Source organism: Seriola dumerili, unplaced genomic scaffold (assembly GCF_002260705.1).
Source record: "Seriola dumerili isolate Sdu_G_001 unplaced genomic scaffold, Sdu_1.0 BDQW01001892.1, whole genome shotgun sequence".
Lineage (NCBI taxonomy): Eukaryota > Metazoa > Chordata > Actinopteri > Carangiformes > Carangidae > Seriola > Seriola dumerili.
In genome coordinates, this window is record NW_019176147.1 from 562,224 (window position 1) to 577,070 (window position 14,847).

The 14,847-nt window shown below is 42.5% G+C and overlaps 1 protein-coding gene across 1 annotated transcript in view; it reads left to right on the forward strand.

Moving 5' to 3' along the window:
• The window catches only part of rab2a (RAB2A, member RAS oncogene family), a 25,833-nt gene extending 12,125 nt beyond the window's left edge, over positions 1 to 13,708 (forward strand). The window contains exons 4-8 of the mRNA XM_022768928.1: positions 926 to 1,008; positions 1,859 to 1,951; positions 4,393 to 4,504; positions 10,097 to 10,165; positions 13,579 to 13,708. Coding sequence (XP_022624649.1) covers positions 926 to 1,008; positions 1,859 to 1,951; positions 4,393 to 4,504; positions 10,097 to 10,165; positions 13,579 to 13,674 — 453 coding nt within the window. The 3' untranslated portion in view covers positions 13,675 to 13,708. The remainder of the gene's footprint in view (positions 1 to 925; positions 1,009 to 1,858; positions 1,952 to 4,392; positions 4,505 to 10,096; positions 10,166 to 13,578) is intronic.
• The last annotated feature ends 1,139 nt before the right edge of the window (positions 13,709 to 14,847 follow it).

A 14,847-nucleotide genomic window follows, 5' to 3' on the forward strand; every position in this document is an offset into this window, starting at 1 on the left:
CACAGGTAAGAGTTGTTTTTATTTAATTCAGAATCAGAGGATGTTTGTAGTTCTTGGTCTGCAGTGACATTCACTTGATTTTTTAACCAGCTGAGGAAATGGGCGGGTGGGTGGTAAGAATTTCTAGATAGTGAAAGGAGTCATAGAAAGAGGGATTTATGGAGAGGGAATGAAAAGATGAGAGTGGAAGAGAGAGAGTAGAGGAAAGGCAATGAAGGAGGGCGAGCGAGCAGACAAGGTGACCCGTCGAGCTGGACTCACTGTCAGGTGTGGTGCTACAGGTTTAATCCACACAGCGCCGCAGCCGATGTGATGCGCCATTTTGTTTATAGATAAGAAAACGGAGAGTGGAGACACATGAGCAGAGAGAAAGAAAGGAATCGTGACAGTTACATGGAAAAAGAAAGAGAGAGATTCTCCATTGTATCCAATTATAGGCTCTGCTCTGTCCTGTCCTCTCTCCAGCTGACTGAAAACCCGGAGCTGGACTCTGCCAGATAATCAGGACTGGTACAGAGCATGTGTCTGACTAGACTGCAGGGTTAGGACTCACAGGGAACCGTGACTGGAGCCCGAGTCAGACTTCAGGCAGCATCAGGGCCAGAAAACCAAAGGAACAGCGTCGTCTGTGGTCGATTCAGCTATTCAAATTTCACTTTCCATTTATCAATATATCAATATATCAATATATCAATATAAGTTGATGCTACGACTCTACTAGAGGAATGGATTTGGTGATGGTGTCTTACACATCTGTTCAACCAGGCTGAGTTCTGGTGACGTTGACCCCTCCCTCATTTTGCTCACTCACTCATTTTTCAGGTTTGTCCTTTAACATATCGTGTGTGTGTGTGTGTGTGTGTGTGTGTGTGTGTGTGTGTGTGTGTGTGTGTGTGTGTGTGTGTGTCTGTCTCTGTCTCTGCAGGCTGGTCAGGAGTCGTTCCGGTCCATCACCAGGTCTTACTACAGAGGAGCTGCAGGAGCACTGCTAGTCTATGACATCACAAGGTAACAGCCAATCAGATCAACACTCTGTCATTTAGAAGTAGGATGTTATAAAAACACCGTGTCCTGAAAGAGCTTAAAAACTTAAATATCTAAACTAATATACCGCCCACTTCCCGCCTTTAGGTTGTGAGCATGTTGTGACAGGGTGAAATGTTTTTCAGGTTTTAATAATCCACACACAGAAAGATAAATACACTGCAGATATCTCCAGGTACGCAACCATTGTCAACACAGTATTATAAATAAAACTGACAGGAATGATCCGATATTCAGGATATTTATTGATGCCTGTCAAAATCATTCAAACAATATTATTTCTAGTCTTTATAAAAGTCTTACAACAAAAAAAACAAAAACACACACGTTATTAAACATTAAAGAAAGATGGGAAAGAGAGGGAAACCTTACAATACCCAATGAGGATTGATTAGATATTAGATGTGTGTAAATTCTAGTGGAAATGCACCAACTCTCGCCTGTCTGTGACGGAAACAGGAAATTCATTGTTACCCAAAATATTTCAGAAAGGATATTGTAATGAGATAGATATTGATCTGAAAGATAAAGATGTAGGTGTGTAGGCACTCATCACATTCATGGCATCAAATTAATTGATTTAATAAATAAAAAACTCACTCCTGTGCTTTCTACAACACGGACAATCAAGTCAAAGAAAAACAACAAACACACATACTGTTTAGTGTGTGTGTGTGTGTGTGTGTGTGTGTGTGTGTGTGTGTGTGTGTGTGTGTGTGTGTGTGTGTGTGAGGACAGGTGCTTTGTCTGTGATGTTTTCAGTTTTACAAAAAGTATCGTCAGACTGAAACCAGAAATGTGCTTGTTTGAACAGACGGGACACCTTCAACCACTTGACGACCTGGTTAGAGGACGCTCGCCAACATTCCAACTCAAATATGGTCATCATGCTCATTGGCAACAAGAGGTGAGGTCCCGTTCGCTTCCAGATGCATTAACACGCTCTGCTCCACACAGCAGTGGCAGCAGTGCGGGTTTAACGTTCAACATTTGTCCAAGCAAGCTGGGAAGCCGTTATGTCTGCACCCGGTCTTCAGTCAACTAAATGAAATAGCTCCACACTAACTTTAGAGAAATGCATATATATTTTTTTTTTATCAGATTTACATCAGGAACTAAACTCTGCAACAAACCTGCACTCTCCGCTCTCTGTGGCCGAGGCTGCACAACATGGGGTTGTGTAAGATAAAGTTATGTCAAAAGAGTTCTGTTGGCGTCTGTTGTTGCAGAATCCTTGAAGCTACAGTGACTTCAGAAAACATCCAGGCCGCCTTCACTCTATTGTGTTGTACATTTCATTTTAAACAGATAAAATTGACGTTTATTTTCCCAGTAGTCTACGCTGTATAAGCCACAATGATGGCGTGAAAACATGTTTTTTTTTTTTTATATCTTTGCAAATGTATTTAAAATTACAAGCTGAACTCTCTCATCTACAAAAGCACAGAGGCACTCGAGCGTTTTCAGCAGGTTTTATTGGTTTGTATTTGCCAGCTGATGAGCAGCGCCTGGTGTTTGCCAGATGTAGAACTTGGAGTTCTGTTTGTGTCTCATCAGACCAGAGAATCTCTTTCCTCTAGTTCTTACGATTCTGTCTGACAAACTCAAACTGTTACTCAAAGTGGCTTCTGTCCAGTCACTTCACCGCCATCGATAGAGAGCTGCTGAGCTGGTCGTCGTCCTCGCAGCAGGTTCTCTTGTCTCTGCAGAGGACTTCTGAAGGTCCGTTAGAGGGACTGTTGGGTTCTTGGTCGCCTCCCTGACCAAGACCCCTCGGTTAGGAAGAGTTCTGGTCGTTCCAAACTTCTTCCATTTCACAATTATCGAGGCCACTGCGCTGCTGGGAACACTCGGAGCTTTACAGATGGTTTTAAACCCTCGTCCTGATCAACGCTTTCCCACAATTTTATCACACAGAGAGTTCCTTAGACTATGTACCATCAATTCAGTTTAATCCAGTTTGTGGAGCTCCAGTAAACTGTCATCACCGCTTTGCAGATTTACGCTCAGGATGCATGGCGGCTGCGTCGTTGCCATCAATACTCAAATGTTGGATTTCTTTTTATTATTAACATTATTTACCCTCGATCAGAGGAAGACACACAGAGGGAGAGAGAGAGGGAACCAGTGAAATACTGCCCGCACGCCTCAGGCTTGAAAAATGGGCAAGACGCCGAATCTCCATGTCACGTGACGCAGCTGCGAGGTGCGAGACACGCGTGTCATGCAGGCAGTGTGTCCGCTCTAACCCGTTAACATAGGCGCTGAAATGAAAACCAAGACGTTCAGCAGCTGCCACACACACACACACACACACACACACACACACACACACACACACACACACACACACACCCAGTGAGTTCCTTAGTCTGTCAGTATAGGTGTAAATACTGTGTAATTCTGCGTGTTATTGTAGATTGGAAACCCCTCCTCGAGTTCCCGAAACCTCCAGACAATACAGAGGACATGACCTTCTCAGGCAATCTGCAGGTCTCAAAAAAACTGAATTTAGTTTCCTCCAAAAAGTCATTGGAAGGTTTAAAAAGTCTAAAATTTACTTTAAAAACAAAAAACTCTTCAATATTTTCCCATGTCTGGCACAGGAAGGGATTTTAGGAAAGTTTTTATATGTGACGTGCAGAGACATTTACACCTATAAAATAAAAGTGAGATTGTGATGACAGTTGATTGTGGGTGGAAAAAGCTGTTTTTAACCTGTAACAAACACAGTAGTTCGTTTATTCTCATATAATGGTCAAGTGTCAAAGTTAGGAAACTTGAATGAATCATTTTCAGTGCCTCAAATCTAGAAACATGTTTTATTTTGTCATTATAGGTTATTGACTTTAGATTAATGGGCAAAAATTGTATTTTATTCATTTGAAACTAAATCTACGACACAAAGTTTTCAAAAAGTGAAGCGGTTTGAACACTTTCTCCTGTCAAATCTAAATGAGGAAGTTCACTTCTGCACTAAACCTCAAGTAGTTATTGACAAAACAGACGGCTCACGCTGTACCAGAGGTTACATAACAGTGTCATGGAAGATAAAGAGAAATTATACACATTACGTTAAAAGAAAAAATTCTGTTGTTGATACAAACACCTTGAAGCTAATGCAAGTTGACTCGTACATCTGTTGGTAAATTAGCTTCAACGTTAATTCTGCATGGAGAGGTTAGCCAGGTAGCAGCAGAGGGCAGCAGGTCACAGTCATCTCTACCTGCTGTTATCTGTGGTATGTCATCATGAAGGGAAGCGTTAGAGAAAACTGGTCATTGCTCCCCGTGAGAACGTCAGTGATCGTGTCCTGAGTCATCCTCTTCTACAAATGTGTGTTTCCAGTGACCTGGAGTCGAGGAGAGAGGTGAAGAAAGAGGAAGGTGAAGCGTTTGCCAGAGAACACGGCCTCATATTCATGGAGACCTCAGCCAAGACTGCCTCTAATGTCGAGGAGGTAATAACACACACACACACACACACACACACACACAAACCCAATGCTTTGATTCGGGCTACATTTCAAAAGTGACATGTTGTTTTAAAATCTATCTTGAATGTGATCTTCTCCCTGCAGGGCAACACTAAACAGCTTTCTCCTCACATATCAATCTTTTCTCATAAGAAGGGCGACACCAGAACGTCACACACATTATCTGCTATTTCACAGATATCAGTGCTGCCTGTTGACATCTGTAGCTGCAGTTAGTCATCTGGGTTTTTTTTTCTTTTTGGAGCACAATGCAAGCATTAAACGAATCCACTGAGGACTAATAATACATGTTTGAATGTGTCATGATTGATGCCAGGAAGTGTTTATAATCACCAAAACCCTCCGGAGGCTTTGACTGTTTTGTCTTCAGCATATTATTGAAGAGGGTTATAGATAGAAAGTTATATCCATGGTTTGTCCCACACTGGCTGCGTATTAAGAATGAGTAGTAGTTGTATTAGAAGTGAAATTTAATTCATATTTTGGTGATCTAGTGACTTTTGTTCTAGTGCCACCATCAGGTCAAAATTTCAATTTGTTTCTTTTTTTCCGCCTTTTTGAAATGATTACAAAACAAGTGAAGACAAGAGTAACACTAGAAATAGATTGGACCTGAACACGAAAGAGAAAAACAAAGAAAAATAAGAAGAAGAGAGAAATTGGAATAATGATAATAATGTAGAGGGTATCTAGTAGAAAAATAAAATGGTGTTGAGGTATATACATGTATGAGGAGTGTTCTACTCGGCCTGCTATGAGGAAAACACTGTTCAATACTGTGATAAATAAACAACACACTGCTGGGGGGGGGGGCTGTCTCAGTCTGTAGTTAGTCATAACCGTTTACTATTAGCTCAACGTTAGCTCAGTGCACTACGCTCGTGTAAAACAAACCGCGGTGGAGGTTTTTACTCGCCAAGGTTGTGATGACACTCGCAGAGCTACGACTGTAGTTGTTGTCAACTCCAGTAAACCAAAACGCGGTAGAGGTTTATTCCCACACACAATTATAATTTAAAAAATAAATAGATAAATAATAAGGAGAAAGAGGGACTTGCGTATGTGTGGTGTGTATGTCTGTTGACAAATGTTAGCATGCTAACATGCTAAACTGAGATGGCTAACATGTTAAACGCTATACCTATATATGAGCTGCTGCTGCTGCTGTGAAGACGTGCAGCCTCACAGAGACACTAACATGCCTGTGGCTCGGTCTTGGATAAGATGTCAACACTCTCTGTGCGAGCATTTACAAGAGAGTGAGTCTTCTTGATGCTGGAAGGTTAACACAGAGGAGTTTTGCACCCTCCTTCCTTGACTTCTCGTCTATGAGCGTGCTACACCTCCTGGGGGCTCAACACTGAATCCAAGCATCCCAGAAACACCCCCCGCTGTGTCGTCCTGGCCTGCTATTTCACGGCCCAGCGGGGGTCTTGCCTCTTCATGCGACGCCAGTGGCTGCTTCTCTGCTGCCTCCGACGTGGCTTTAATGTCCACGCTCTGGCCTCTGATTCCCAGCTCTCTGAGCAAACAGGCGGTAGATGTTGCAGACTCCTCCCAGGGTACGGAGAGCTCAGGGAGCGGACCAGAGCACTGAATCGAGCAGCAATGCCTGGAGGAAATGACGTCAGCCAGCGTCTTCCAATCACACACACTGAGCGTTGGCTAATGCACTTTAGGACTTAGTTGTGATGCCATGTGTCATGTCAAACGGGTAAGGCTGGCAGGGAGCGATCGCCTTTCCTCCATGGCCCTCACATCCTTCCAGCTGATCTTCCTCCTCTCCACTCTCTCCCACCGTGTCAACTGTCCCTAAGGAAAACCTCCTATAGATATGAATATATATATTTGATCCGTCTACAGCAGGGCTTTTGTGTGTTTCTGTTAGCGTGGGTATCTGGGCAGTTTATCGTCTCATAATTAACAAACTTAACCCTCCTGCCCGTTTTATGCTGCTTATCTGGATCCAGCTAACATGAATGAATTGTCTCAGTAGTGATTATTGATATATTCTGCTGGGAAGCTCTGAAACCTGAGACTTTTGGCCATGAAACGAGTATAAAATTTGATTCTGTGTGGTGGCAAAAAGGTCGATATAACTTGTTGAAGCATGCGGGAGCAGGAGGTGCTGCAAGATCCACAGACATCACACACAATATCAGCGTTGGCCTGTTGACAACAGGTTTGTTCGTGGTTCCCGGGTGTCAGTGACCATTAAATGACAAAAATGACAATGATTTTTTTATTTATTTATTTTTATTTTTTTATTTTTAGCCTCCACCATCTTACCTACTGTAGTTCAGTCCTGCCTCTGCACTGTCCTCGCACTCAGAGCTCCACCTCCTGTTGACCGTTTACCTGAAGCAGCACAGCTCGCCGTGCCGGAAGCCTCACCTCGCCAGCGTCACATTAGCACCATGAGCCACAGTTAGCAGAGGGAGAGCGTGAGCTGCTCCGCCTCTCGCAGGGACACACCCCTGGTGTTGTTGTGTGTAATGAATGCACGCCATTGTCCTTGGGGACCCCTTTCTCACTTACCCAGTCACATAAATAATCCCATCCTACACAGCACAGCGTGCTAGCCAAGGGCGCCACAGTGTGCCGTCGTGCATGTGTGTGCGTGTTTACTGATTTTTTTCCTCCTCCTCTTCTTCTTCTTCTCTAACCTCTTGCGTGGCCTATATCATGCAAAATCAGACCCCCACACCGCTGTGGAGTTGAGCTCTGAGGTGCTCTGGGGTTAAGATGAGGGGGGCGGGGTGTGTGTGTGTGTGTGTGTGTGTGTGTGTGGTATGATTAATTTGTCTCATTAGTGTCCTCTGAATCCTCCTGATACCGCTCCTCTCCTCCCTTCCCCTCATCTCTCCTCGCTCCATCCCTCCTCATCCCATGACGTCCATCATTTGCTTTTTACCTCTCTCCCATCCTCCGTCACCTACTCCCCCCCCTCCCATCCTCCATCCGTTTCTTCCTCCCACCCCTTAACCAACGTGTCTTCCTGTATTTTCCCCTCCATGTCTCCCTGCCCTCCTCCTCCTCCTCCCTCTTATCCATCATCTCCTTTTCTCCAGCAGTATATCAACCACTTATAGTTCATACATATTCATAACCCCCACCCTACCTCCAGCAGCATCCAGCAGCCAATCAGTGCGCTGGCTTTATCATGAGGGTCTGTGGGTGGACACCAGGGCTGATGGGATGGTCCTTAGAGAGAGAGAGGGAGAGGGAGAGATTCCTGTAAGCATCTCCTCATCCTTTCTTCTTTCCTTACTTCCTTGACACCTTATTCTCAGCTTCTACTCATTTCTTCTTTTCTCTCTCTCTCACTCTCTCTCTCTCTCTCTCTCTCTTCTGATACTGTCTGTATTTTTTCACTGATCTCATTTTTTTTGTTTTACATTTTACTCCTCGTTCTCTTTTTTCGCTGCTTTTCAGCTCTTCCTGCTCTTCTCCTTCGTCTTCTATAAACATTTTCTCTTCTCCTGATTTTACTTCTGTTTCTCTCTCTCTCTTCCTATCATTTAAAGTCCACACACATCTGAACTTAATATTTCAGTTATGGAAGTGCATGAAGACGTGAATGAACGAGGGATGCGGGGATGTGTTGAAGGGAGGAAATAGGACAGAGTTAACAGGACAGGAGTCTATTTCCGACAGGGTGTCAGATCGGAGTTCAGGACGTATTTTCAGTTCTTAACGATTCCACTTAAGGATCACACATGTTTTTATGGCCTAAAAAAATGTGTGTGTGAAGGCAGTTGGATTTGCTGTTTCATTGTTTCTCCATAGACGTGTGTGTGTGTGTGTGTGTGTGTGTGTGTGTGTGTGTGTGTGTGTGTGTGCTGTTGGTGTGTGTGTGTGTGTGTGTGTGTGTGTGTGTGTGTGTGTGTGTGTGTGTGTGTGTGTGTGATCTGCTCAGATCTGATTGTTGTAGTATCTGTTGACTAGAAGAAGTAGATTTGTTCTAAAGGGTTTCTGCATCTCCTAACGAGGTCTTCAGTTGTATCATCTAAACTCGTTAAAAGCCTTAACGGGCCTCATGTATTCTGAAAGTCGTCGACATCTTGAGCTCTGTTAAGTCCAAACGTAACATTTTAGAGCATCTTCCTTCTCTGATCTGTTTTTTGTTGAAGCAGAAAAATGGGACAAGACAATAACATTAAAGACACTCGACAATGACATAATCATCAGCACCATGACTGAGTGTTTCCACCTTGAACTGCAGTGAACCAATGACAGTCTCTTAAAAACAGATCCAGGGTTTCATATGTCACAAACCTAAGGAACCAATCCTGTCACCTTGTGGGGACGGGTTTAAATAAACCTGAAATCTTGTCAGTACAGAGAGAGAGTTAGCATTAGCACAACTGCTAACTCTGTGTCAGCCAGTTACAAACTAACAAACAACATAAACAAATAAAAAGATGCTAACTGCACTAACCAATCTCACTAAAAGATGCTAACTGTGCTAACCGTTCTGAAAAGATGCTAACTGCACTAACCGTTCTGAAAAGATGCTAACTGAGCTAACTGTTCCGAAAAGATGCTAACTGTGCTAACCGTTCTGAAAAGATGCTAACTGCACTAACCGTTCTGAAAAGATGCTAACTGAGCTAACTGTTCCGAAAAGATGCTAACTGTGCTAACCGTTCTGAAAAGATGCTAATTGCGCTAACTGTTCCGAAAAAATGCTAACTGTGCTAACCGTTCTGAAAAGATGCTAACTACACTAACTGTTCTGAAAAGATGCTAACTGCGCTAACTGTTCCGAAAAGATGCTAACTGTGCTAACCATTCTGAAAAGATGCTAACTGCACTAACCGTTCTGAAAAGATGCTAACTGCACTAACCGTTCTGAAAAGATGCTAACTGTGCTAACCGTTTTGAAAAGATGCTAACTGTGCTAACCGTTTTGAAAAGATGCTAACTACACTAACCGTTCTGAAAAGATGCTAACTGTGCTAACCGTTTTGAAAAGATGCTAACTACACTAACCGTTCTGAAAAGATGCTAACTGCACTAACCGTTCTGAAAAGATGCTAACTGCACTAACCGTTCTGAAAAGATGCTAACTGTGCTAACCGTTTTGAAAAGATGCTAACTACACTAACTGTTCTGAAGAGATGCTAAGGGGTTATCACTCATGGGTAAAGGGGAAGAGAGATACGCTTTATGAAGCTGTGGTTTCATCGGACAGAATTTTAAGCACCCAAACACCTGCAGCTACACAAACTGACGTTGGTTTTATCTCTGGACATTTTTCATGACGTTTCTTAGACGTCATGCTTTGGTTTTTGTCCTGACATATCTAGTGTGGATTGTGGGACGTTATGAACACTGGTGTGTGCCTCTCTGAAATAATCAGTTCGGTTTGCTTCAAGACAACAGGACACACAAGTCTCTGAATGCTTCTGTAAATGCTTCCAGTCTGGTTGTGTTCTTCTGTGTCTGAATCTGTTTTGCATGGTGGTGATTACGTTTGGCGTCGCTGTAAAAACATTTCCATAAGAGCTCGTACAAACCTCTCCTATCCCTCACTTCCTGTCTCTTTCTCAGGCTTTCATCAACACAGCCAAGGAGATCTACGAGAAGATCCAGGAGGGGGTGTTCGATATCAACAATGAGGTAAGATGTGCTGATCCCTCCCTCGCTTCCTCCAGAAACCTCTTCGTTCTCGCTCTTCTTTTTTTTTCTTTTCTTTTTTTTTCAGGCCGTCTTCTTCCCTCTTCCAGCCTTTGTTCTCCTCTTTCTCCTCAGTGTGGTTTTCCTGCAGTGTGTGTGGTTTGCCACGCTCCCTCTCTCCTCAAAAAGAGGGGAGGAAAAAAAAAACCCTCCTCGCTGCTTCCTTTGACTCCAGCCAAGCAAAACTCCCTGTGCACCTCCTCTCACCTGCTCTATTTTCCACACTATTCCTCTCTCTCGCTCTCTCTCGCTCTCTCTCTCAGCATCTGCCAGCTCATAAATTCCACACATCCCACAAGGTCTCAATCATCCTGTAAGAAAACAAACACGTCAGCCAGTCGGTCTGTAAGCCGCCTATGCAGCCAGTCAGTAAGTTTGCTATCCAGTCAACCAGATGGTTATCTTCTTAGTGAAACGGCTATCCATGCAGGAGAGTCCAGACACCTGGACTGTCAGCAAGTCCAAGTGTTGGTCTGACAAAAATGCAGTTTACCTGTGAAAATGTGTCTCAGGTTCTTTTCATAAAGACATAAACACCTGAATATGTTCTCAGACAAAATCTCAACATTAGTGATTGAAATCACGGCTCACAAACAGCGGCACAGTTTCCCAGTGGGAAAGTGGCGAGAGACTTTCGGACCCCGTTGTACCCGTTAACCAGAGGAGCTGTATTTCACATATTTCAGGTGTTCAGCTCAGTTTTCCACTCTGAGACGGACACCAGCTCAGCAGCAGAACACAGGAAACACAAGTAACAAATACTTCAATTCAGAAATGATCATTTACGTGTCTGCTAGGGTTTTGCCGATGGACGATGATATCGGTGATCGATGGTCATGATTGCTCACGTCTTACAGACAGTGAGATACAGACAGCCTGTGTATTTAATAAACAGAATCAACCAATCAATCAATCAGATTATTTGTATAGCGATTATAAAACCACAACTAAAAATTATGACAACAATAACAGGAAGTGAGGAAACGCCGTCTTGAATCTCATAAATTTGCACTGAGGAAACACTGAAGACTGGAAAACAAAGTTAAAGATAAGAAAATAAAATATTAAAACATAGCACATGTATTGTGATAAAGCAAACCATAAATGAAAAGTAAGAAATTCACATTAAAAAATTAAGTCAAAGTGGTAAAGATAAAATAATAAAATGCTAAAAGAGAGGAGATGTTTGGAAGAGAATGAAACCAAAAATTAAAGTAAACAAATAAAATAAACAAAAGTTGGGTATTAAAAGGAAAACACTCAGAAAATAATCATAGAATAAAATACCAGTTTAAATAAAATAAATAAATAAAGTGTGTTATCTGTTTCAGAGAGTAGTTACAGGGTAAATCTGGCCCTTGGTCCAGACAGTGAGTAGAAATAGTTGAGTCAGACAGGAGTGGAGTTAGCCAGCCACTCAGTGTTTATGCTCTTAGTGAGAGTAAGATGGAGTGAAGGCCGGCCGGCCAAACCACATCAGCTGACTGAGAGAGAGACACAGAGAAACACAGAGAGAGAGGGAGAGAGAGAGAGAGAGAGAGAGGGGGAAGCCCCACCAGAAATGTTGGCAGCCACCATGAGAGAAAACTCTCACACACACTCAGACACACACATGGCCTCAGCTCAATAAATGTGATTTAAAGGCATACAGTGTTTCCCAGAGGCACTGCTGCTACTGATTGTAAGAGGGGGAGTTACAGTGAGAGCGAGAGAGATAAATATACACAGAGAGAGAGAGAGAGAGAGAGGAGGGGGAGATGATGAAACACAGAGAGGGAAAGTGAGCACCACAGTACAGAGAGAGAGCGAGAGAGAGTTGAAAGAAGTGCATTTCTCTCTCTTCTTTTATAATACGTCTCTTTTTTTGTGTGTGTTTTTTTTCCCGGTGTGTTGTTGGTGACTCCTTTACCTTTGTGCAGCACAGGAGCACCTGTTGTTTCCTCTCTGATGTGATCTAATAGAAACCCCTACATGCGCCGAGCAGCGTTCGTCTCACGATGAAAGCAATGACACACTCATTCTCTGGTGTTTGTTTTATTTAGTCAGTGATTAGAATCACATTTTCTCTTGTCATGATGATTAAAGAACTCTGAGCTTGACTGTAATTGGGTTTATTAGTTTGGAATAAAAATCAAACAAATCACATAAAAATAACAACGAACTGAAATGTGCAGGAAGAGGGAAATAATTAGTCTTTATCTCTAAATGATATGAAACAGTGGATGCACCTGATCGTTAAGCTCCTGTAGTGGAAAATAAAGATACTTGTATCCAGTAACATGCTAACGAACTGGGAACATACAAGTCCTAGTCAGCCACACTAGCCCACAAGAAGCTACACGACTGTGGTGTTTGCGGGACCTTATTCATACATGCACTCACACTTTATAACTGTGTCCAATCATTTCAATTTGCCACATGTTGACTGCAGTCAAGTTGTAGACACATGTCATTAAAGCAAACCGGATTCACCGCAATTTGCAACAGCAAAGGGTCTGAATACTTTTGTAAATCAAAGATTTCAGTTTTTGATTTTTAATTTGCAAACAATTCAACTGTCATGTTGATTGATTGATGAACAGAAATGGCAAATTTACTAATGTAAGATTAAATTAAAGTGAAAGGGACTGAATGTTTTCTGAAGATTGCCACATATTTCTAACAGGAACCGGTGAGTTGAAAAAATGTTAACCAGTTGAAATTTGAATAACATGTTTTTGGAGGAGAAAGTTTTTTTATTTAGAGTTTAGAAAACGTGTCTCTATGTATGAAAAGTAAAGATAGATTAAAGCTCTCTCAGGCTTCTCTCTAGAGCTCCACTAACAACAGGTCAGTGAGCCAATCAGAAGAGAGGAGGCCCAGAGCCTCTTCTCTGATTGGCTGACAATGAAAAATAAAAATGATAAAATAAAAATATAGCAGATTTCAGGTAAAAACAATCAGAGAAACCAAATCCTGCAAGGTTTGGATGGTGGGTCCAGGTGGGCGGGGCTTGGTGACTGCTTTGTTGTGACATCACAAAGTTCCAGAAGTCCTGACGGCTGGTTTTAAGGCTCAGTTTCTGAATACAGGCTGTGTGCATTTCTCTGTGGACTGAGGCTTTGATACTTTCACAGTATTAATATAGAAGCTAGAGCTGATCTATAATCACACTACACATGGACACAGACCTTTACACTGGAGGAGCTTTAAAGAGCAGACAGTAACTGGCTTTCCTGATAAAACCAGATTTAATTATCATTACTGTTATAATCTGTTTTTCCTAAATGGTCACTGAGGAATTTTCTTCCGTGATATTTTATGTTGTAACCCGTTTCCGTCTCTTTGTCTCCGTCTCTGTCTCTGTCTCCACACAGGCTAATGGTATTAAGATTGGACCCCAGCACCCTACCACCAACTCCACACTGACCGGTAGCCAGGGAGGCCAACAGGCTGGAGGGGGCTGCTGCTGAACCCCCAGAACACACCTCCTCCTTCAACCCCCCCCACCCCCCCCACCCCCCCTCCTCCTCCCCCTCGCCCTCTCCGGCCCTTCCTCGCATTTCTACAGAACTGTCCAGGCTCACTAACAGTTTGTTAACCTCTCTGTCTCTACTGCTCCATTCTTTCACACCCATCCATCCCTCCCTCCCTCTCTGTGTCTCTCTCTCTCTCTCTCTCTCTCTCGTCTTTCAGCCATGTCTTTCGTAAGTCTCTTCGCCGTAAAGGTGGAGAGGCTGCGTTCTCATAAATCATCCTGACTTCCTGCAGTCTTATGAGGATAAGAGTCAGATTCACCTGCAGATAAACTGACCAAATTCTAAAGTTCACCTTTTTCTTTTTTTTGGTTAGATAAACAGGTTTTAATCTTTTTATTTAAAAACATCCATGCATCTTAATTCATGCTGATGTACCTCAGAATTATAAAAAACAAACAAAACAACAACTATATTTTCAGTAACAGTGAGTTGACTTTGTCCAGATAGAGACAGGATCGTGAGTAGAGATTAAACACACTCTTAACAACTGACTGTATGGAATAAACCATGCTCTGTGTTGTGTCTGCACACACATTTGTACATGTTTTTAAAGAAAATTACACAGCACGTTGGCAGCAGGACGTGTTCCTACATGTTGAGTCAGTTTTCATGCTGTGCCTGTGTGTATAGGGATGATATAGGTATTCCAGTATGTCAGGTTGTAAGGATTGGGAGGCTTTCAATTCACTGTATTTTCTTTCCATGAAACAATGTGCAAATTATGTCATTTCGCGCGTCCTCTCTCCCCCCCCCTTTTTTTTTTCATCATGTTATTTTGTTCTCTCTCCGTCTTTGTGTCCTTTTCGTTGACTTGCAAATGATTTGTATTTAATGAACACTACAAACTGGTTGTGACTTATAAAAAAAAAAAAAGAAGTGTTTTAAATTGTCTGGGGAGGGAATAAAAGACCAAACTGTTGAGTGTGAAAATAGATCCTTTTCATAAACGATACAAAAGACAAGCAGGACAGTCAAAGGGATGTTGAGAGCAGTGGCTGCCATTATGAAATTAAAGAATAAAAGGAAAATAGATTGGAAATCAAAACTTTTTTTTTTTTTTCTTTTTGTAAACTGTATTTATCGGGCACATTTCTGTGTATATATGGC